Source organism: Squalius cephalus (assembly GCF_949319135.1).
Source record: "Squalius cephalus genome assembly, chromosome: 6".
Classification (NCBI taxonomy): Eukaryota; Metazoa; Chordata; class Actinopteri; order Cypriniformes; family Leuciscidae; genus Squalius; species Squalius cephalus.
In genome coordinates, this window is record NC_137127.1 from 13,926,963 (window position 1) to 13,947,842 (window position 20,880).

The 20,880-nt window shown below is 36.5% G+C and overlaps 4 protein-coding genes across 9 annotated transcripts in view; 3 read left to right on the forward strand and 1 right to left on the reverse strand.

Moving 5' to 3' along the window:
* The first annotated feature begins 320 nt into the window (after nucleotides 1–320).
* Nucleotides 321–2,503, forward strand: LOC307160691 (protein C19orf12 homolog). The gene is made up of 3 exons (XM_079874874.1): nucleotides 321–458; nucleotides 683–867; nucleotides 966–2,503. Exons 2-3 carry the CDS (start codon nucleotides 708–710, stop codon nucleotides 1,229–1,231), a joined length of 426 nt encoding a protein of 141 aa, XP_079731000.1. The 5' UTR covers nucleotides 321–458; nucleotides 683–707; the 3' UTR covers nucleotides 1,232–2,503.
* LOC307160690 (cytochrome b-c1 complex subunit Rieske, mitochondrial-like) lies at nucleotides 1,956–3,670 on the reverse strand. The gene is made up of 2 exons (XM_079874873.1): nucleotides 3,396–3,670; nucleotides 1,956–2,654 (listed from the first exon to the last, which is right to left on the reverse strand). The coding sequence occupies exons 1-2, from the start codon at nucleotides 3,514–3,516 to the stop codon at nucleotides 2,044–2,046; spliced, it is 732 nt and encodes a 243-aa protein (XP_079730999.1). The 5' UTR covers nucleotides 3,517–3,670; the 3' UTR covers nucleotides 1,956–2,043.
* A 306-nt stretch (nucleotides 3,671–3,976) lies between these two features.
* rxylt1 (ribitol xylosyltransferase 1) lies at nucleotides 3,977–9,950 on the forward strand. The gene is made up of 6 exons (XM_079874875.1): nucleotides 3,977–4,254; nucleotides 4,406–4,573; nucleotides 4,739–4,841; nucleotides 7,359–7,673; nucleotides 7,773–7,943; nucleotides 8,580–9,950. Exons 1-6 carry the CDS (start codon nucleotides 4,110–4,112, stop codon nucleotides 8,980–8,982), a joined length of 1,305 nt encoding a protein of 434 aa, XP_079731001.1. The 5' UTR covers nucleotides 3,977–4,109; the 3' UTR covers nucleotides 8,983–9,950.
* A 1,298-nt stretch (nucleotides 9,951–11,248) lies between these two features.
* srgap1a (SLIT-ROBO Rho GTPase activating protein 1a) overlaps nucleotides 11,249–20,880 on the forward strand; it is a 116,988-nt gene continuing 107,356 nt past the window's right edge. For all 6 annotated transcript variants that reach the window (XM_079873443.1, XM_079873441.1, XM_079873442.1 and 3 more), the window contains exon 1: nucleotides 11,249–11,822. In XM_079873443.1, the coding sequence (XP_079729569.1) occupies nucleotides 11,753–11,822 (70 nt within the window). In that variant the 5' untranslated portion in view covers nucleotides 11,249–11,752. The remainder of the gene's footprint in view (nucleotides 11,823–20,880) is intronic.

Consider the following 20,880-nt stretch of genomic DNA (forward strand, 5'->3'; position numbering starts at 1 on the left):
TCAGCTAAAAATAACATTTAGGTCAACATGAAAATGTATATTTTTTGCTGAGTTTATAAAAGTAAAAATAAAATAACCAAATAAATAAAAATGAAATAACTAAATATGTATAAATATTTAAATATATCGCATATGCAGTTCTTTACATTCACTGGTAAGTTAACGGACAAGCAAAGTTCGCTGTTTAAATTAAATCTCAATTTATCTTTTCAAATAAAATGCACAATTTTATATTTTAACTTTTAAAACTTGGCATACATTTTTTTTTTTTTATCTGGGAAGGTATTTTATTTTGAAAAATATATTTCTAGCTTAGCTTCACACTAAAAAAAAAAAAAACTCATGACCTAGCGCTTGTTGGTGTTTGATAGTTTGACGTTGGTCACCAGATAACTAAAAGGTTGATGCCACAGTTTCGGTTACACTGTCATTAGAGAATCGAAAAGTTGCTTTTGACGGTGAGTGTACAGCTCTTATTTTATTTATGTATGTGTCCTTTAGACAACGTTTTACAGTAAATGTGTTTTATTCTCTCTCTCTCTCTCTATATATATATATTTTTTTTCTCTCTATGTATACATATATATTCTCTCTCTCTATGTATATATATATATGAGACAATATAACGCATTTTATAACTGATTTTAATATGTAGTCACACTTCTTTGTTTTCACGTTACAGTTGCACTGTAATCTTTCCAATCAAGATGCCGCCACGTGTTGATGACGTAATGAAACTGTGTTGTGAACTATCCGCAAATCAACAAGTAAAAACCGCAGTGAAGCAGTCTGGAAAAGGAGCAGCGGCAGCTGGTGGTCTAGCTTTTGCAGGAGGCTTAATAGGCGGTCCTCTGGGAATTGCAGTGGGCAAGTACATTCATGCCTTTAGTACAGGTGTCAACCTCATACATATATATATATATAGTATGTTATGTTTTTCTTACCTGCACCTTTGTGTTTTTAAGGTGGGGCTGTTGGAGGACTGCTTGGATGCTGGATGACAAGCGGACAATTTAAACCTCTTCCCCAGGTTATCATGGAACTGACACCAGACCAGCAGCACAGACTCTGTGAGGATATTGCAGCTGTCTTAGGCTCAATAACATGGACTGATGTTGCACAGCTGACTGCCCTTGTAATGGGAAATGCCACACTTCAGCAGCAGGTAACTGCTGCTCTTCTGAGCTATATACAGAAGGAACTTCAAGCTGAAGTGCATTATGTTGACTGACACTATCTTCTCAAAAACAAAAAAACATTTCGAACCTTAATATCATGTCATACGGGTTGTTTGATTGGATGCTTGAGGACTGTAGTTGAAACTTGCATATAAAATGTTTTTGAACTTTATACAGTGCATTTGAATCTGAAAAGCACTGTATATTCTTTGAAATAATTTCCTGGCATAATGTGTAGATTATTTTTTAGAACACTTAGGAAGATTGTGCATATGTGGATGATATTGTTGAATTAATGCCTTTTTAATATTATTTAAACTTTTTGGTTTGTTTAATAGAACGCCCGTGTTAATTTATAACCAATATTCGCATGCCCAGTCAAAAGCCTTAAAAACATAATGCTGGCTGCTTTAAATTATATATTTATTAGTATATAGATTTAGCCAGACACATTAAATCATGTGTTATAGGGATTGTTTGACTGGATGCTTGAGTACTGTAGTGGAAACTGGCATATACAAATGTTTTAATTTAATTTATATAGTACATTTAAATCTGTCAAGCACTGTTTGTTCTTTGAAATACTGGCATTGGGTGTGATTTATTTTCAGAACACTTAGGAGTGTGTATTATGGAACATATGGAAATGATATTGTTGAATGAATGCCTTTTTAAAGTTATTTAATTAAACATTTTTTGGTCTGACTCTGACAGAAATCAGTTTGTTAATTTGTAACCAATACTTGCATGCCTAGTCAAAAGCCTCAAAAACAGAGATTTTGGTTGCTTTCAAATATATATTTATTAATAGTTAGATTTGGCCAGACAGATTAAAAGCATACAGAGAAAATGTCCATTGTTTATTCTATCCAACAACTACAGTTTCCTCATCTGGAAATTCGTAATAAGGCACCTCCAAGTTGAGAGGTGCGGGACCTTTTCTGATCCTTCCTGAAGCGTCGTAATGTGACCCATGGCAGGGGCAGTAGTACCCGCCGTAATCACCGGCATTTGCGATTGGGACACAGCCGAGATGAGTGCAGACACCAATAACGATGACCCAGGTGGGGTTGCTGACGCGATCTTTGTCATGCTGGGGGTCTCGGAGCTCCGAAAGGTCTACACTCTCCTCAGCTGCGATCTCCTTCTCTGTTCTGTGACGAACAAACAGAGGCTTGCCTCTCCACTTGAAGGTCATGTTTTTCCCTTCTGGGATATCGGACAACTTGATCTCGATTTTGGACAGGGCCAGGACGTCAGCAGAGGCACTCATTGAGGAAATGAATTGGGTCACAACCGTCTTGGCAGCATAGACACCCAACACAGCAGTGGTTCCGGTCACCAAGTAAGAGAAGGCCCGTCTAGTTTCACTGCTCTCCTGAGAGGACGCCTTAGGATCCAACACCTCAGCACGCCGATAGTCAGAGAAGTCAGGGATTTTGATGTCTGTGTGAGCGAGACGTGCTCCAAAATGGCCTAAAAGGAGATAAAACAATAGTCATTGGACACACTTAAAAGGGATAGTTACATAAAAATATCTTTCTTTCTTCTGTTTAACATAAGAGATGTTAACTTTCATTGCATGGAAAAAAAATGTAATGAAAGTGACTGTGGGTGCCAGTCCCTAACATTCATCAAGAGTTGCATTAATTTTCGTCTGAGATCTTGTATTGACAGTGGGACAGTAAAGTCTACTTCAGCACATCCCAAAGACTTTCAATGGGGTTAAGGTCAGGACTCTGTGGTGGCAAATGTGTGAAAATGATTCCTCATGCTCCCAGAACCATTCCTTCACAATTTGAGTGAATAAATAGCTGCACACTGCATCAATTAGATATATAATTTACATATGCATACGTGTATGTATGTATATATATATACTATAAGTATATCACACTACTGTGTATATATATATATATATATATATATATATATATGTATATATATATATGTGTTTGTATATGTATATATGTATATGTATATATGTATGTATGTATATATATAATATACACACACACACACACACACACACACACACACATATATACATACATACATAATACACACACATAATGAATTATGTATTAATTATTGTATTAGAAGGAGCCATCTCATTTAGACATTTTACGTTTATAACATTATTTCGGATGTCATACTCATAACCGAATGTCAAGAGTCTGACCAGCCTGTTAACTAACACGTTACATGATCACCTACCGCTCGCAGCACACTTCATCAGCACTTCTTTGTTCACTGCTCCGGGTACTAATGTTTTCAGCGGACCACAAGCCTGCAGGTAAGGGGACAATGTCCCCAAACGAGCGGCCAGGGACATCATTTTTGACCAGTTAAGAAGGATCCTGACAACTCGTACGGTTACACCATAGACAGTATGGGTCACACCGACCTCTGAAGAGAGAGAGCTTTGAACAGCGGAAGCTCCTCCTTCAGCACATCATAGTCGACCGGAGATTGACTGAACGGAAAGCGCACTGTAAAACAGAAATTATAAAACAAATCCTTCAATAAAGCTATTTGAATGGTAAATACAATACATATTTTAATTTTTGTAGCATATAGATTTCACAGTATTTGTTAAAATATTTAAACTTTTTTGATAATGTTATCATTTCGAACAGGCAGTACAAGGCAGTCTCGTGAAAATGTAAACAGTAGTGACGTATAAGTAGCTGGATTCATTTTTGCGAATCGGTTCATTCGAACAGTCCAAATTTTCTCAGCTCACCATAGACTGTAAAAAAATAAAAAGCAGCTCACCCCATAGATATCATATAAAGGCTCACCCACTAGCTATCCGCTGAACGAATCTTCGTGAACGAATCCTTCTAACGTGAACAATTTCTTTAAAAAACTGGACATTTCTCGTACACACTGGTCGGGATCCGCAGGATGGTCACCTGAAAATCAAACATGAGATTCTTTCGCCGGAAAATAGCGATCATAGTTGTTTTGGCTTATGCGATATTTTCACTGTACGCCGCGTATAATGTGTTTTTCAGCAAGAGGGTTATTTCTCGCGTTCATCGAGTAGTGAAAAAGGGCACTGTCATTTTAGGTAAGATAATAAATCATAACCAGCATAATCTAATAGGTTTGTTATAATAGACAAACAATATAATATAGCGTACATGCAATACAAGCATACATTTATGATCGTAACGTTATGTTAACAATAGATTTGTTTAATAAAATATATGTGTTTCCAGATAATGGAAAAGCAGGAGAGGAAGAGTGGAACCCATGGGAAGAGGATGAGCGTGCACACTCCTTAGTTCTGCAAAAACGAAGAAATGCCTTCAGATCATATCAAGATCATGCTGCTAAAATCAGGCCAAATACATATAAAGTTCAGATCTGGGGAAAAGCAGCCATTGGCAAGTGGAATATGTTTGTTGGTTCCAGAGATCATTGCATTTCTTGTTGTGTCTTGATATACTGTGTATATATATATATATATAAAAAAAAATTTTTTTTTTTTTTTTTTTGCATTAGTAGAGAACATATTTATTAAATATGTTTCCTTTTTCACATTTTCTTAGGACTTTATTTGTGGGAACATATTTTAGAAGGGCCTCTCATCCCAGCGGACAAATCCAGCCAATGGAGAGAAGGAGAGATTCAGTCTGGGAAGATCAATTTCAGGTATTCATGCATTAAACTGATCAAATGCGACAGTAAAGACTTTTATAACGTCGCAAATGATTCCTATTTCTAATAAATGCTGTTCTAAAATTCAAATGAAAATCCTGAAATTCAGCTTTGCCATCACAGGAATGAATGAAAATGTCAAATTATTAAAATAGAAAAAAAAAAAAAAATGAAATCCTAATATTACAGCATTTTTTTTTATTAAAGGGGTCCAGGATTTTTTAAATTATTTTAATATATTCCTTGAGGTTTACTTATAATGTTAATAATGTTTTTTTGCACAGAAAAACAAACAAATATACATGCAGAAAAACAATTATTTTCAACCTTCATTCTAAACCTTTGTCTGAAATGATCAGTTTTTATGCGCGGCACCTTTAAGGCTTGTCAGTAAACGGACACTTTTATGATTGGCTAACATCATTGAAATCAACTCCCACTCGCTATTGCACGCCATGAGTAAGTGTTTTAAAAAACATTATCCATGTAAAACCATCATTTACAGATATCATTTAATTGGGGTTTGTGAGTCAGATCCAGTACAGCTGACTGCTTCATCTTTCAACAAAAGTTTCTTTGCGAACTCTCCATTACACTGTTCCTCGTTTACAAAACAAAAGGCTCTGAACAAACATATATTCGTTCAACGTGATCCGGGACGCCACAAAAATAAACCATTTATGTTTCCGACGCTGGGATCCTTCTGAAGTCAGTACAGAAGCTCAAACGAGCTGTTTAAACTGGACGCGTCGAAGCGAACATTCTTTCACTCTTCCGTTTGTCCTGTTGTCGTGACGACAGACTCAAGTGTGTGGGGTATGTCAGAAACTGAACACCCATCTGTAAACTGTATCCAGTGTAGACAGTGTCAGTGATTATAATGGGTTCTATCAGAGAATGTCTAATATGAAGAGAATTGGCACTCTCTGGTTACTTCCGGTTTCTGGACTGGCTGCAGTAACACGTCTCTGTCCATGCGGGGGCGCTCGCAGGCTAGAATTTTTTTTCTAGTAATTTGAATGTTGTATTCGAAAGGAGATGCAAAAAATTACACATTGCTGGGTGTTATTTACACTTATTACATGGCTTGGCTGAATTCCAATGTAGAATGCGGTCTGTTATTTCTTGATAACAGACCGCTGCGAAGTATAACAGACCGTTGCCATGCAAAACAGCGCGTTGCTATGGACGCGGAACGGACTATTTTCTTTAGCGGAAGCAATACAGTCGTTTTTAAATCAATAAACTCCTTTTAAATAAATAATTTGTGTCAATTTATTTATTTATTTTGTAGGTAGCCATGTAATAAGCGGGATAATGTATAGTGAGCCGGTTGTTATAGTGAATAACAACCCCTTCAGGCTGATTCAAGATCCCTCCGCTTCGCGTCGGGATCCCGTTCAGCCTGTCGGGGTTGTTATTCACTATAACAACCGGCTCACTATACATTATCCCTTACTTATTTGCTTTAAAAAGTCTTTTAAAGTGTCAATGACGTCATAGACTCCCATTCATTTTGCACTCATGGGCGATCGCCCCCAGTGGAACTCTGGTGGAACTACAACCACAATTCGGTACAATAGGACTTAATAGGGAGTGCCAAGGCTCTCCGTAGACGGGCTCTGGTTCTATTTGCTTTTGAGGTTGGATGACGCAACACTTGCATTCAGTGTAATGACAGTGGGCGGGGCCTATTGTGCGATTATGTAAAACTACTCAGTCATTTGCAAATGTATTTGCCTATGTGACATTGCAGATCCCGCAATATCAAAACGAGACGTTTTAGGAGCTTGATGAAATATATGCTTTGTTTTATAATGAGGAGGACGTTTTAAGCTATGAAACTTGCCGGATGTTTTTATGGTACAAACAAAGGCCTCTTATATGTCAAAAGATCATGGCAAATTTGATTTCTCATGTCATGACCCCTTTAAATAAGTACAGCTTTGGGTATGGAAGCTTGAAAAGGGAAAATACAACTTACAATTCTTTTTTTCTCGCAATTGCTAGTTTATGACTTTGTTTCTCAAAATTCCGAGTTTATATCTGACTTTTTTCCCCTCAGAAATGTGAGATGTAAACTTGGAATTACGAGTTATAAAGTCTGAATTGTGAGTTATAAACTTGCAATTGCAAGAAAGTCAGAATTGTGAGATAAAAAGTCGCAATTAGTCACAATTTTTTACTTTTTTTTTATTCCTTGACAGAAACAACAAGCTTAGAGACACAAAAATCATTAAAAAATCTCAAACTTTTGAGTGGTAGTATAAGTTATGTTAGCTGATCAGTTAATAAGAATGTATAAACATTTTTTAGCCAGTACGCATTCACATAATGTTTCTGTTTTATACCACATACCCTTCAATATCAATACAGGAATTTTACTTAAAGACAGATTAAATACAATATTTCTAATTATATACAATATATATTTTTATTGTAAGTAAAGCATTGTGTTGCATTTTCAGAAAGCACAATTCTTTAATCTCTTTTATCATAATCTGTCCTCAGTTTCTACACAGGGCCAGCAGTGGTCCAAGGGCATGTTTCTCTGGACACAGACAGTGTGGTGTTGGTTTTGAATGGCCGTGAGCAGCAGAAAATCTCCTACTCCATCCAGTGGCTTCAGCACGTCCAGGGTCTGGTGCAGGCCCGCACTGTCTCTCGGGTTGCTGTGGTCCTTTTGGGCAACGAGCGGTGCAATAATGACTGGATCAGTCCTTACCTTAAGAGGCACGGCGGGTTCGTGGACCTGCTCTTTATTGTGTACGACAGTCTTTGGGTCAACGATAAAGACATCTTTCAGTGGCCCCTGGGTGTTGCCACGTAAGCGCTTAGTTATAGACTTTCTGTTATACTTTTATATATATAATTTCAATTAACATCAGTTTAATTGTTTATAATGGGCTTTTTCTTTCTCTGCAGATACAGGCATTTCCCAGTCGTCACGCTTAGCGGTCAGATGGTGAAAACTGTAAGACCATACCTCTGCAACTTTCTTGGGACTATCTACAAAAACTCATCCAGGGAAACTCTGATGGGCGTCCTAAAGCAGAGCGGCATGGAGAAAGATTGCCTCATGCATGTTAGAGAGAAGTATGTATTTCTGGAAAAATGTCATCAGTCTGATGTTATATCATTGTAAAATACTTACCCTACCATTAAAAAGTTCATATCCAGTAAGATTTTAAAAGAAAGAAATTATTACTTTTATTCAGAAAGGATATATTAAATTGATCAAAAGATATTTATAATGTTACAAAAAGATGACTATTTCAAATAAATGCTGTACTTTTGAACTTTCTATTCATCAATAAAATCTTAAATACAAAAGTATAAAGCAGCACAACTGTTTTCAACTGATAAATGTTTCTTGAGCAGCAAATCCGCATATTAGAATGATTTCTGAAGGATCATGTGACACTGAAGACTGGAGTAATGATGCTGAAAATACAGCTCTCCATCACAGGAATACATTACATTCAGAACTATATAATAAAATAATAAACAGTTATTTTAAATTGTAATAACACATTCACAGTATTACTGTTTTTGCTGTATTTCGGATCAAATAAATGCAGCCTTGGTGAGCATAATATTTATGTCAGATGATCAGTTAATTTTTTTCAGCCAATACACATTTTTATAATGTTTCTGTTTAACCCATACATCCTTAAATTCCTTCAATAAATAATATCCCAAACATTTCAAATTTGCATTTTGTGTCATCAGGTGGCTTCCTCAAGAGACTGCAGACACTTCCAGACAGTACCAGATGGCATTAGCACAAAGTGACCTCACTCTTTGCCCGGTGGGAGTGAACACAGAGTGCTACCGCATCTACGAAGCCTGTGCCTATGGCTCTGTGCCCGTGGTGGAGGACGTCCTGACTCCAGGGGCCTGTGCAGTTGGTAACCGGTCCCCGCTCCGACTGCTTAAAGATGCAGGAGCACCCTTCATCTTCCTCAAGGACTGGAGGGAGCTGCCTGCCATCCTGGAGAGGGAGAGAGGGATGAACCAGAAAGAAAAAACAGAGAGGAGGATGAGACTGCTGGAGTGGTACAGTGGCTTTCGTCAACAGATGAAGGACAAATTCACAGAGGTACTGGAGGAAGCCTTTTTCAAAAACACCTAGTTTGGAGAACATTAATACAGTCCCGCATAAAGAATTAAAGACAGCGAGCAGATGCTATGCATCAGCATCTATTTTCGTTTGTCTTGTCACTTATTTTTGGAGCCGTTCATTCATCTGTTGTTTTTATACATGTGAAATAAAACATGCTACTGTACGTTATAACATAACATGGTTCACCATATGCTGCTGTGCATTAATGCCCTCCATGTTTACTGTAAAATATTAATTTATTAAGTCGATTGAAATAACAGTGCAAAGTTTTTATGTTGTAACCTAGCTGGGTTATGTAAACAGATATTTAACATTGTTAAAATTTCATTTTTTTCTTTCTTGAAGGTGTCTTTTGCTTTCAGCTCAGTGCAAATAAATCAAATAAATGTATTTTACTTTGAAGCCGCCTGATCTTTATTTAGCAAGCATTTAGACTTGCATACAGTGCTGGAGTGGATGTCACGTACACTTACAATAAAAGTTACAAAAATGGTTAACATCACCATGAATTACCATTACCAGTGACAGTGTTTCGGGCATTTTGGTGATTCTATATCTTAAAGTTTATAGCTGTATGCATAACTACATTAGTGTATTAATGTACTAACATGTTTGAATCAGAAACAAACAGAGCGAGCGACTAATGTAGTCTGATTCCCAAATTAATGATGGTTATGTTTTTTAGTGAATCAAAAACCTTTCCCAAACTGTATTAAGTGAATCACTGTGTTGCTCCTACACCTCATATAATAATCTACTGCTATTTAGTTATTTAATCAATCTTATATTTTATTAATATATAGTTTAATATATCACATGCATCAACAGGATTAAGTGGTAAAAGTGTATGTATACAAATATAAAAAAGTTTTGAGTTTTATTATGTTTGTTTTCAATGTCAACTTATGTTTTTATGTATTTGTTGGTTATTTTTCAAACTTGTTTGCTGTTTTAAAATAAAATATTTCCTATTTGTTTATACTGTATATATTTCAGTAAAATTAAATTGGTGGTGAGGGATGGTATTAAAATAGTTTTAAAGTAAATTTGTACAAATCAAATGAATATTTTCTGTTAGAGTTACTCACCTTACACACTGTGGTTTTAAACATGTATATTTGAACAAATAAAATTCATATTTTCTAGAATTACTTAACCTACAGTACACACAACAGCACTCTTTGTGCTTGATAGTCAATCACACAGTTTAGGGATAAATAGATTCAGAACTTTAATTTTTAGCAGATGAATGTGGGGGAAATTAAATTAAATGTTTAATTGTGGAACATTGTCAAATCTATATAATGTGGAAAAATATTATTATTATTATATTTATGCCACTGTTCAGATCATCGTCATTTGGAGCAATAAATTCTATAAAAGGCATCTGTGAAAGAAACAAAGATGAAAGCATGGTAAAACGTTTCAAAGAGTTTAAAATATGATCTTCATTGAGAAGTGATGCCTTCAACACTCTTGAAATTTGTTTAGAGGGATAGTTGTATCCTAAAGATTTTTGATATAAGTCTACCATTTTCTAAAAGTCTTGCAACAAAACAACTGTCCTGTAAGAGGCGCTATGTGACATCAGCTGACTGTCAGTTTATCCATATCTTCAGATTATGTATACAATACCTACCTTTTGGGCTTTGTTAGTATTTTATAATAATAATTAAAAAAAAGATAAATTAATAAATGGTCCAATGAAATAATGTTGCAACCTTTTCTAGTTGCTTAGCATTATTATTTAATGTATAGAGTATTTAATGTATAAAGTGTAAACTGTAAAAAGTGGGTGAAAAGTCATTGAAAATTTTTTGAACTCTGACAGGTTATGTCTTTTCTGTTATAAATTCGCCCTCGTTCATTTCTTTCCCAGCCGTCACAGTGATTTATTTTCGTGTAATTCCCATCACTGGCCACTAGGCGTCCTACACAACACACACTGCTGCGTTGCTTAGCGTTCCTATTAAAACGAGTTGCTGAAACCAGATAAAAATATTCACAAGGCTTACTTTACGACTTTAAAAGTCATTACCATAAATCATATGCACTTTTAAAGGATCAAGACTGTAACGATTTGAAGCGTTAACATATATCAATTTCAAAAACACATTTCACAACAAGTTTTCAAACTGTTTTATTAGCATCAAAATGCAATATTTTGAATCGCTTAGTCTGTAACGACTACAAAATTACTGTCGGGGACAACTGGTTAGAAAAGTTGTCAATCCCGTTCTCGTCCACATTTCCGCTACGTGCACCCCCTCCACCTCCCATACAATCCCTCCCATTTCCAACCACTTGCTTTTCCAGCTGCTTTGAGGTCAGTCAGAATCCGTGAAACTGTCCGGCGATCAGTCACACGGACGCGAGGAAAGGGTGCTGGGAATCACGATAGCCCTGTGTAACATGTCATTATGCTGTTCTGTCCGTCCAGATCCGTCGGCGGGTGACTAAAAGACAGCTTGAAGGGCTCGATTCGGAACAAACAGTGGACATTTGCCCAAGGAAAAGGTTACTTGTTTGGGAGGAAACTCTTCCAGTGCGCGCTCTGTTTTGATAGCATTGGCGGCGGAGTCGTTCGGAACTCGGACTATGAACATTTGCGGCGTTTGGCTTTTGGGATTTTCAGCCTGAGAAACTTGAACAATCTCTGGGATGCACTTGCCGCTATAGGGCGACCTGGATATAGGAAAAGTCCCTAAAATAAGCCAGTTTACAAACATTCTCATAACTGAACTATTGATATTACTAACGTTACTATTCAATATTGAAAATGTCGACCCCTCCTGTGAAGTTTAAAAAGGAAAAAGAGATCATTACAGATTACGAGACTCAAGTCAAAGGTAAGAATCATAAACTGCAGTAGTATTTGAATGGCTGGTTAAGGCAGTGGTGCCTCACTTGTGCATCATCATGCTAATCATCTTGTTTTGTTTTTTTGCGAACAACAGGTTTGATAGAAGCTTGTCACATATTGGTGGGTCAATGACAAATAAGGTTGATATTACAAAAAAGAAGAAATGTTTAAAAGTCCAGTTAAAACTCATTTGGCAAGTTGGAAAGGTTGTAATCTTGTTTCATACATTAGAAAATACTGTTTTTACAAATATTTTGATTTAATGACTAAAAATCTCACGTGGTGTAACATCAAGTACGAACTTGGTCAATATTTTCAAAACATTTTTCAAGGAAATGTATTTTTGATTCACGAAAATCAAGGTTTTGTCTTGGAGTTACAACATTTGAAATGCCTATTCATAAAAAGGTCAAAATATGAAGTACATTTTTTCAAGGTCTTTTAATGCAAATAAAGAGTCCTCTCCTTTAATGCTTTTCTTGTCACATGACAGCAAAATGGCTTCGTTCATATTGGTTAAGCCACAGTGACTGTCAAATTGTCAGTTGTTTTTTATGAATTGTCATTGATATTGTGCTCAGCATAACTCCGTGTTTCATCTGTAATGAGGCAGAAGTGCTTTTCTGTTTTGAATTTATTTGTTTTTCATTCTATTTTGAGTATTTTCATCTGTGGAAGTGGCAGTAACTCTATATGGGTCTCCACAGTCTCATAAAACCTAGAAGTATCCCCGGCCTGGAAAATTTAGGAAAGATAATACAATTTTAACCCTAAAAGAAAAACATAGAAATATGAGGTCTGTGCTTTCTCATGGCATGCAGCTATGTTTTAATTAACATGATGATGATGCCTGAGTTTTCATACCAAGTTAATTGACTGAGTAATTGCAGGGACCCTCTTTTTAATATTGTTCTCAGCAATTATGCCCACTTACCCACTGTCCCTTCCCCTAAGCCACTCAAACACACTCTGTAATATTGCTCATTATACAGACACCTTTTTAAGGGAATTTACGAAAGTAGATAATAAATTTAAAAAAAATTCTAGTTGTGCCGGAAAATAATTCAACGGCTACATTGATTACGAATGACTGGAGGAGTCATGAAAACACATCGGCCAAATTTGCTCCTGTGTTCACAGAATGTTTTATAAGGTTCCCTTTTACTTTCCAGCAAACTAAGCCGGATGGTCTGTTTCCTTTTCATCTCATGAGCAACAACATCATCATCATCATCACAGGAAAGAGGCAGTTACTGCATTGTAGTAACCATGGGGATTTGGCATCACCCCAAGGGCTGAGTCCTCCAGGGCTGTTTGCAGACAGAAATGCCTATTATTTATGTAGAAGGAGAGAGCGTTCAAGAGAGAGAGAGAGAGAGAGAGAGAGAGAGGTACGTTGGTATCATGACATTGCGTTTGTCAGAGCAGCAGTGCTCATTTGGCAGGAATGTCTCTGTCCCCTCGCTCTGATGATGACTAAGACTGTTAATAGCAGCATGATGCACAGAATCCGCCTGTGCGGAGCATCTCATTAGCTTTGTGCTGCAGCCAAACGGGGTTGTAGTAACATGAAAACACACCCCAGATTAACAGCCATGCCTTTTTCCATGACTGAAGGAGGGAGATTTGTTCTAGTGCAAACTTTATGCTGGTGCAATGTTGACAGTTATGTTATTGTGCTTTTTTATTGTCTTCTAAATTTTGGCATCCATATCAGGTACATTTTGTCTGTGTTTACTCTGCTTGTGTGCAATGTGCACTATACCTAACCTATACCTATACCTATACTTATAGTGATACACCGAAATCACTATTTTCATTTAGCCAAAAAACAAAACTGGACAAATTTGGGTTCTTGGCTAATTGACACCCTAATCAGCATAGCAGATAGGTAATAAACCAGTTATAGTAAAGTTCTTCAACAGTCACCTCTTGATATTTCGCTTGACTTTTTTTTACATATTGCTACTCTAGCATCATTTTTGGTCACAATGAAGTGCATCCACTCAGCTGGTGTAGCTTATCTAATTTTTGGTCACAAAAAATAGATGCTGACATTTAAAACAAATGTCATCGGAGAAGCGCTAACTGTTTCGGGCAAAAATGTTGGCTCTCCAAAACTATTTCGGTTGAAACTAGAGATGCACCGATATTAACATTTTGGCCGATACCGATAATTCTTTATATTTAAAAAAAAAAAAAATTGGCTGATAAAACTAAATCCAAATTTTTATATTTGAGATCCTGATTACAAAAACAAAAGTCACCATTAAAAGCCACGTCCCAAGCACACAATTATCATGATGTTCTCATTATAATTTTTTTATGAAGCCTATATGTCAGACTTGTGCTGTACATGTTGCACATGACCGTATTTTCCTTTTTGAAGTCATTCCAGTCATATTTCAAGCAATTCAAAAACATCATGGTGAACAGTGTGCATCTGAAGTGTCTCAGCTGAAGGAAATAAGCCATTATTTATTGGCTTCAGTATATCGGCCACATTTTCATAACAATAAAACTATAAAAATGAACATATATCGTCCGATACCGATATGGTGGCCGATATATCGTGCGTCCCTGGTTGAAACTGAATTTTTTTTTTGACCTATATTTTCAGCCATCAATACTTCCTAAGTATTTGCGTATGCTGTCTAATTTGTTTCACTTTGATATATTTAGATGACCTTTCCATAAGTCTGCCATGTAGTTTCCCCCAACCTGTGATGTTTTGGGATCGACTACTTCCTCTGCAACACTTTGGTTGTCGTGAAAGTGATACTGTGAGAGAGAAGAAATGCCTGAACTGTGCCTGGAATCCCTCTTTATCGGCTTATGCCAAGGACTCGTGTCCTAAGTGATGTGTTATTTGTAATCCAGGCTCCTGGTGTTTGATCATTCCCTTCTTATCCTGATCCTGACTATCATAGATCATGTAGCCTATCATATTATTTGTGCTTAGATTATTTTATATTATGATTCAATATAGAAGCTAATTAAGTCAAAAGTAAATTGCATTCACAACCATTTTATATTTGTAATCTGATTTATTTTGAAGTAAAATGAAAAGTATGCCGGATTTTATTCATTAGCAATTTATTGGATTATGAATACAATAGTGGGAATAAGTGTGATTTGGGATGTCAGCTGAAAAGGAAAGTTCTATTTTGATTTTGTGTTGCCTAAAATAGCGATACATCACGCACAGTAAGATCAGTATTGTGTATTAGGACATCAGAGATTTTATGTTCTTCAGAGATTTACTTCCTATTAGTAATCAAGTATTTGTATTTTGACCTTTTCAAGTTTAAGGTTACACATAGTAAGTCTGATGACTTTTGCTCATAGTTTCCACATGTTGTTTCTGTGCTTCCTATCTATAAACTTGGCAATGACTCGTATTGTTTGCTTTAGCACCATCATGAGTCACATGAAGCTTATTTTAGAGTTATCAGGTTATGTCAGCCAGCTAGGACTGAAAGGTCAGAGGATCCCAGTGGTTGCTCTGCATGAAGCTGCAGGAGAACCTAACAGTTAGTCTTACCAACACACAAAGCTGCCGTATCCAACACCCTGCATTCCCCGCAGCACTGACTGCATAGAGAGAAGCATGTAGAACAAAATATTGAAAGGCACAAAGATGCTGTATTGTAGGAATGTCACGGACACAGTGAGGAAAGTTGAAATTTTCAACCGATAACGACGAGAAGATCCAGGCATTCTTGAGAATTCTGTCCTTTTTAGGGTCGCATCTCATGACATCACTTCCTGTTTTTGGTTCATTTAGATGTCTTGCTCTATGGTCTATTCGTATTTCAGTCGAACTGCACCAGTTTGCTTGGAAGCGAACCAAAACCACCTGAAAAGCTGGGTCTCAGTCCACTTGTTTGGTGTGAACCAAGGTTCAGATGGCAGCATTCACACTTATTTAAATGAACCGCACTAACAGAGCTATAGCAAGTTTGCTTTAATCAAACCAAAACTGAAATGTGTGAACACATCCTAAATGTGCATTAATGCATTTGTTAAATTTTCCAAAATGAAAATGTATAAATAAAATGATAGCTTTTTAATTGTACTATATAATGCATGGCTGATTTACTTCATTGCAAGTAAGTGCAGAGATGTGTAAACTCATAATTTGGTCCCTTGGCCTGCTAGCAAAACACAATAGCATTGTTTTCTTTGGCCAGATTGTCTGTTTGATGTCGCACAGTTGGCGTTCTTTTGATTGCACCAGGTCACGACTCACTGGCCTGCCCCTGCTGGCTCCTGACACGGACGCTGTCCTCAACCTGTCAGAGAATATTTCCCCATTAAATGTTATAACCTCTAACACATCTGTCCTGTAATGTGTTGCTGAATGAGGCAGTATATATATTTATTTTCTGTGATATTTTGGAAATATTTGTGCGGTTGGCATGAAATGCTTTAGCAAATTTGACATGTTCTGCGGTGTGACCACTAAACCTATTTTAAACACTGACAGACTATATTTGGAATATTTGTACTTTTAAAATGAAATATGGCATGCCACACCACGACCATTTAAAATGAACAAGTGAAGTCAAAAAGATTATTAAAAAATGTGAAAAATTAAAACAAATCACACATCTATCTATCTATCTATCTATCTATCTATCTATCTATCTATCTATAATATTTTAGTAAAATTTATAAAGATTTACAAAAATCTTTGTATATAAATATTTAAAGATTTTAATTAAAAGTAAAAACTAGCCTATATTTTAGGTTGTAAGCATGACTGACCATGATTTGTTTTAATTTTTGTTTTTTTTAACAATCTTTTTGACTTCACTTTAAATAGACGTGGTGTGGCATATATATAAACAGGCTTTGTTATGCATGAAGTACCAGCTATAGTTGCTCATCTTGCATTATATCACTGAGATTTGAGTTGTCAATTGAGTCACTTGAGTTGTTGCTTTATCATAATGACACCATCACACCAACCTTGCTAAATAATGAATGAATGAACTATGAGTTAATGTCTAAAAATGGCCTAAAGATTGTTCAGTATTTCGAAAGTCACTGTCAGGGCTTTCTTGGTGCTTGTGCAATTTTCAGTGCTACTGACTAAGATATTATTCACAGCTCAAGTTTTATTTTGTCTATAGCCATACCCTGGATGTCCAGTTATTTCAGAAGTGCTCAAACTATTAATCACGAATGTTATCATGGGGTCATATTAATCAGTCCGATTTGTATACAAACTGTAAAATGAACAAGCACACATGACAATGTTTACTACAGGATTCTGATTATCACTAAGTAAATAATTCAGTTTGGAAGTGAGTTGGCAAGAATGCTTAGTTCAGTCCATGACTCATTTCATTGACTTGGCTAAACTCTTTCATTAAAAAGCCAGTGAAACAAATCATTTGCGAAGTGGACACCCCTTTACACTGTATGTTTTATTTTATTTTACTGACTCAGTTTGACTAATTTCCTAAAAAGCCCCAGTCAAATGCAACCCTTTACACACTATATGTTCATTATTTAATTTTATTTGTATTGCTGCTTGACAGCTATGTCATTACAATTTGCCGCCCATTTTTGGTCTCTTTCGCAGTAGAATTCCCACACTTCCTGCTTGAGGCATCCTGTACCACTGTTCCCCACAGGTCCACAAATACCTGCCATCTGCTCCGGCCAGACCATCAGCCTTTGTGCTTGATTCTAGTGCCCAAACAGTGGATGAACACCCTTGGTGGTGGTGGGAAGAGTGGGGGTTATTGATGCGACCATCTGTGTCTACTCTCCTTTTCTCTTGTTTGATAGACTAAGCCTGTCTCCTGCCTGTCTTTCCACGCATGCTGGGCTTTTCACTCCACCCAATAAAATCTGCTTCTCTCCACCCACGTCACACCCTGATTTCGTCATCCCGAAACTTAACAATACATCACAAGTCAAGGAATTGTTAGGTTTTACTTACAAGCTAGGTTGTATTATCTGTATCTATGCACAACATTGTTGTACCATTTTTCGTTTTTCAAATGAACCCTTGACTGCAACTTTCTGTCTTGCATGATTCATGGCTTCTATCATTTTATATAATGAAGTTTGCGCTTATGGAGTTCATTAGATGAACTGTAATGAAATTAAATGAAAATGCACTAGGGATGCACAATATGGTATCGGCCGATATAGGTTCATCTTTAATGTTATCGTTATCGCCCCGATAACAAAATTTGGCCGATATATTAAAGCCAATAAATAATGAATTGTTTCCTTCAGCTGAGGCACTTCAGATGCGCACTGTTCGCTATGATGTTTTTGAATTGCTTGAAATATGATTGGAATCACTTAAAAAAAAAGAAAAACGGTTAAGTGCAACATGCAAGTCAAGTCAGACATATAGGCTACATAAAATATAAATAATTAGAACATCATTATAATTGTGAGCTTGGTCTGTAGCTTTTAATGGTGACTTTTGTTTTTGTAATCAGGATTTTAAATTTGGATTTGGATTTAGATTTATCGGCCAATATATCGGTTATCGGCTTTCAGATATAAAGAATTATCGGTTATCGGTATCGGCCAAAATTTTCATATCGGTGCATTTTTTAAATCTAAAATGCACCCTATCTATTTTCTAAATGCATTTTATTGATCTAATTGTTAACTAGAGCTGCATGATTCTGGATAAATAGAGATCACGATTCTGAACAGAGAAGAGACAACTTAACAAATAACATTTACTAGAGGTTCTGACAAAATGTAAATTGCTGCAGTCTATTTAAAAAAAACAGATTCAATGACTCACTCATAAATACTTCACTTGTTTCATTGCAGGATGAATCAACGTTTTTGAACAAAACTCTTGAATGAATGATTCAATGATACACATTTTTAAGCCACTTTTCGCCACCTAGTGGCATAATGATGTAATAGTGCGATGCAATTATTGTTTGAAGCGCCAAGTTACTTTAGAAAGGATTTGCTTCCATAGACATCAGTGTTTTTCCAAGCTATAAACTTGTATCCCAGTACTTCTGTGATAATTTGAATAATTTGAATAATGATACTGTGTGGTTGAAAAGAGCTGTTTCATATTACCTATACATGATCGATAACCGCTTTCTCTGGGTCAGTAGCAGCGGCAACGGCGTTTTTTTTTTTTTTTTTTTTTAATGTTCCAGTGTGATTTTGTCAGGTTTAATAGACATAATCGATTTGTTGCCATTTAGGAATGAGATTGTGTGTGTTTGAACCGAGATCGTGACCTTTTAATGATTAATCGTGCAGCTCTGTTGTGAACAATGAATCTGTGTGTTTTATGTTTTATAATTCTCATACCTGTACTTCTTAATCAAAATTTCATAACTCGATCTTTCAGCAGACTTCTCTCTGGTGGCGTATGCTACATTTCTCCAATCGTTTAATGGCAAGCTTCCTTTTAGCCAATCTACAACCGATGGATAGATCCAAGTCCCCACTGTAAATTTTGTCTTATTCTATATAACCCTTTTATTCAGATGCACATCACAATGCACTGGTCATATTCAGACATGTCTTGGCATGTAGCTCTTGCAGTTTTAGCAGATTTTATGACCCATCGCCTCAGACTTGGAAAATGTCCTGAGTAAGAGCAATCCATGCAATGATGAAAGAATAGGCAGATAAATCCTTCCCTTGGGGTCCATCATAGTTGCCATAGAGCCCCTTCCCATAAGGCCTTGGATAGAACTGTTAAGACTAACCAGTGTTACAAGACAAGAAAGGCGATACTGCCTTCTATGAGTGCAGTTTGTGTCATGGGATAAAGCAGGAGGTGAGAGATTTCTCTCCGAGTCATAGAAGGTCTCGCGTTACTGCTCATCTCCGGTTTAATCTAATTGTTTTAATCTCTTCTAACCTAACTTGCACTCTTGCAGCTGAGAAGTTTGTTTTCTAGTGGAGTGGCTCTTCAAAAGGGTGACTGTAAACATCCTGGAAGGACTTGAGCCTATTTTCGTGTTCTTCATGTGCTTAAACATCGTAATGCTTTGGCTTTTTATTTCTACTGAGCTTGAATGATCTCAGCAGTGTTCAGTGCTCATCCATTGACCAGTATTGATCCCCGCTGATTCCCCCAAGCAAAACCCTACGTCAGTTCTGTATCATCATTCCTATTTATATACTGGTTGGTTTCATATTAGCTGGGCTAATTGTTAATGGCATTAATTTGATTAGTCTTATAAGATGGCATCAACATGATTCACTTGTTATGTATGCTATTTTGAAATGTGCAATCAGCTCTTATTTGCTTCAGCGAGACAATTATTTGCCATTAAGATAAGCAGCAATCAATCAAGACTGCTGCAAAGACTCCTGCCATGACGGCACATTTCTTTGGCATGCTTTAGTTTTTCATTTATCAGATTAATATGGTTAAGTACTTTTATTTTACCCCTCTACTCTCTCTGCTCTATCCTGAGATGAATATGGGATGTATCTCTTTTTCATTCACATGCTCTCTCCCAACAGATCAAAAGGCCCTAATGGTTGTGTATGTGTTCCCTTAGCAACCATGCTGATGACTCTGTCATTGTTTATCGTCTGTTGCTCAAAGCAACCAAAGATGCCTCCTCACAGCACCTGCATTCCCTCCCTAAAGGCCTCACACTAAAGCAGCTTGGCCTCCCTTGGGTTGTTGTTGGTTTGCAAGCTACTAGACGCTTTCTTGGTTGCTTCTTTACAGTAGAGCTGCACAATTCTGGATAAATTGAGAATCATGATAGAGATCACTATTCTCCCAATATAACATGCAATTTACTTTAATCACTGCAGTCTATTTAAAAATATTTAATTACTTTGAATTAATTAATTGTTTAAAAATTAGTTTGAATGAACGATTCAATCACTCACTCATAAACAGTTGTTTCATTATTACTGGATGAAAATCTCTTGAATGAATGATTCAATAACAAATTAATTTTTTTAACAATCACTTGTCGCCACCTACTGGTGTAACGATGTAATCGATCATTTATTTGAAGCGTGTTCGAAAAGGTGATTCTGAAGCTCGCTACCATAGACAT

Excerpts from the sequence above, each read along its gene's own strand:
- LOC307160691 (XM_079874874.1), top strand. The coding sequence starts at position 708 with ATGCCGCCACGTGTTGATGACGTAATGAAACTGTGTTGTGAACTATCC. Across the intron at positions 868-965 it reads TCCTCTGGGAATTGCAGTGG|GTGGGGCTGTTGGAGGACTG; the intron begins GCAAGTACATTC and ends TGTGTTTTTAAG.
- LOC307160690 (XM_079874873.1), bottom strand. The coding sequence starts at position 3,516 with ATGATGTCCCTGGCCGCTCGTTTGGGGACATTGTCCCCTTACCTGCAG. Across the intron at positions 2,655-3,395 it reads GATGAAGTGTGCTGCGAGCG|GCCATTTTGGAGCACGTCTC; the intron begins GTAGGTGATCAT and ends ATCTCCTTTTAG.
- rxylt1 (XM_079874875.1), top strand. The coding sequence starts at position 4,110 with ATGAGATTCTTTCGCCGGAAAATAGCGATCATAGTTGTTTTGGCTTAT. Across the intron at positions 4,255-4,405 it reads AAAGGGCACTGTCATTTTAG|ATAATGGAAAAGCAGGAGAG; the intron begins GTAAGATAATAA and ends ATGTGTTTCCAG. Across the intron at positions 7,944-8,579 it reads CTCATGCATGTTAGAGAGAA|GTGGCTTCCTCAAGAGACTG; the intron begins GTATGTATTTCT and ends TTGTGTCATCAG.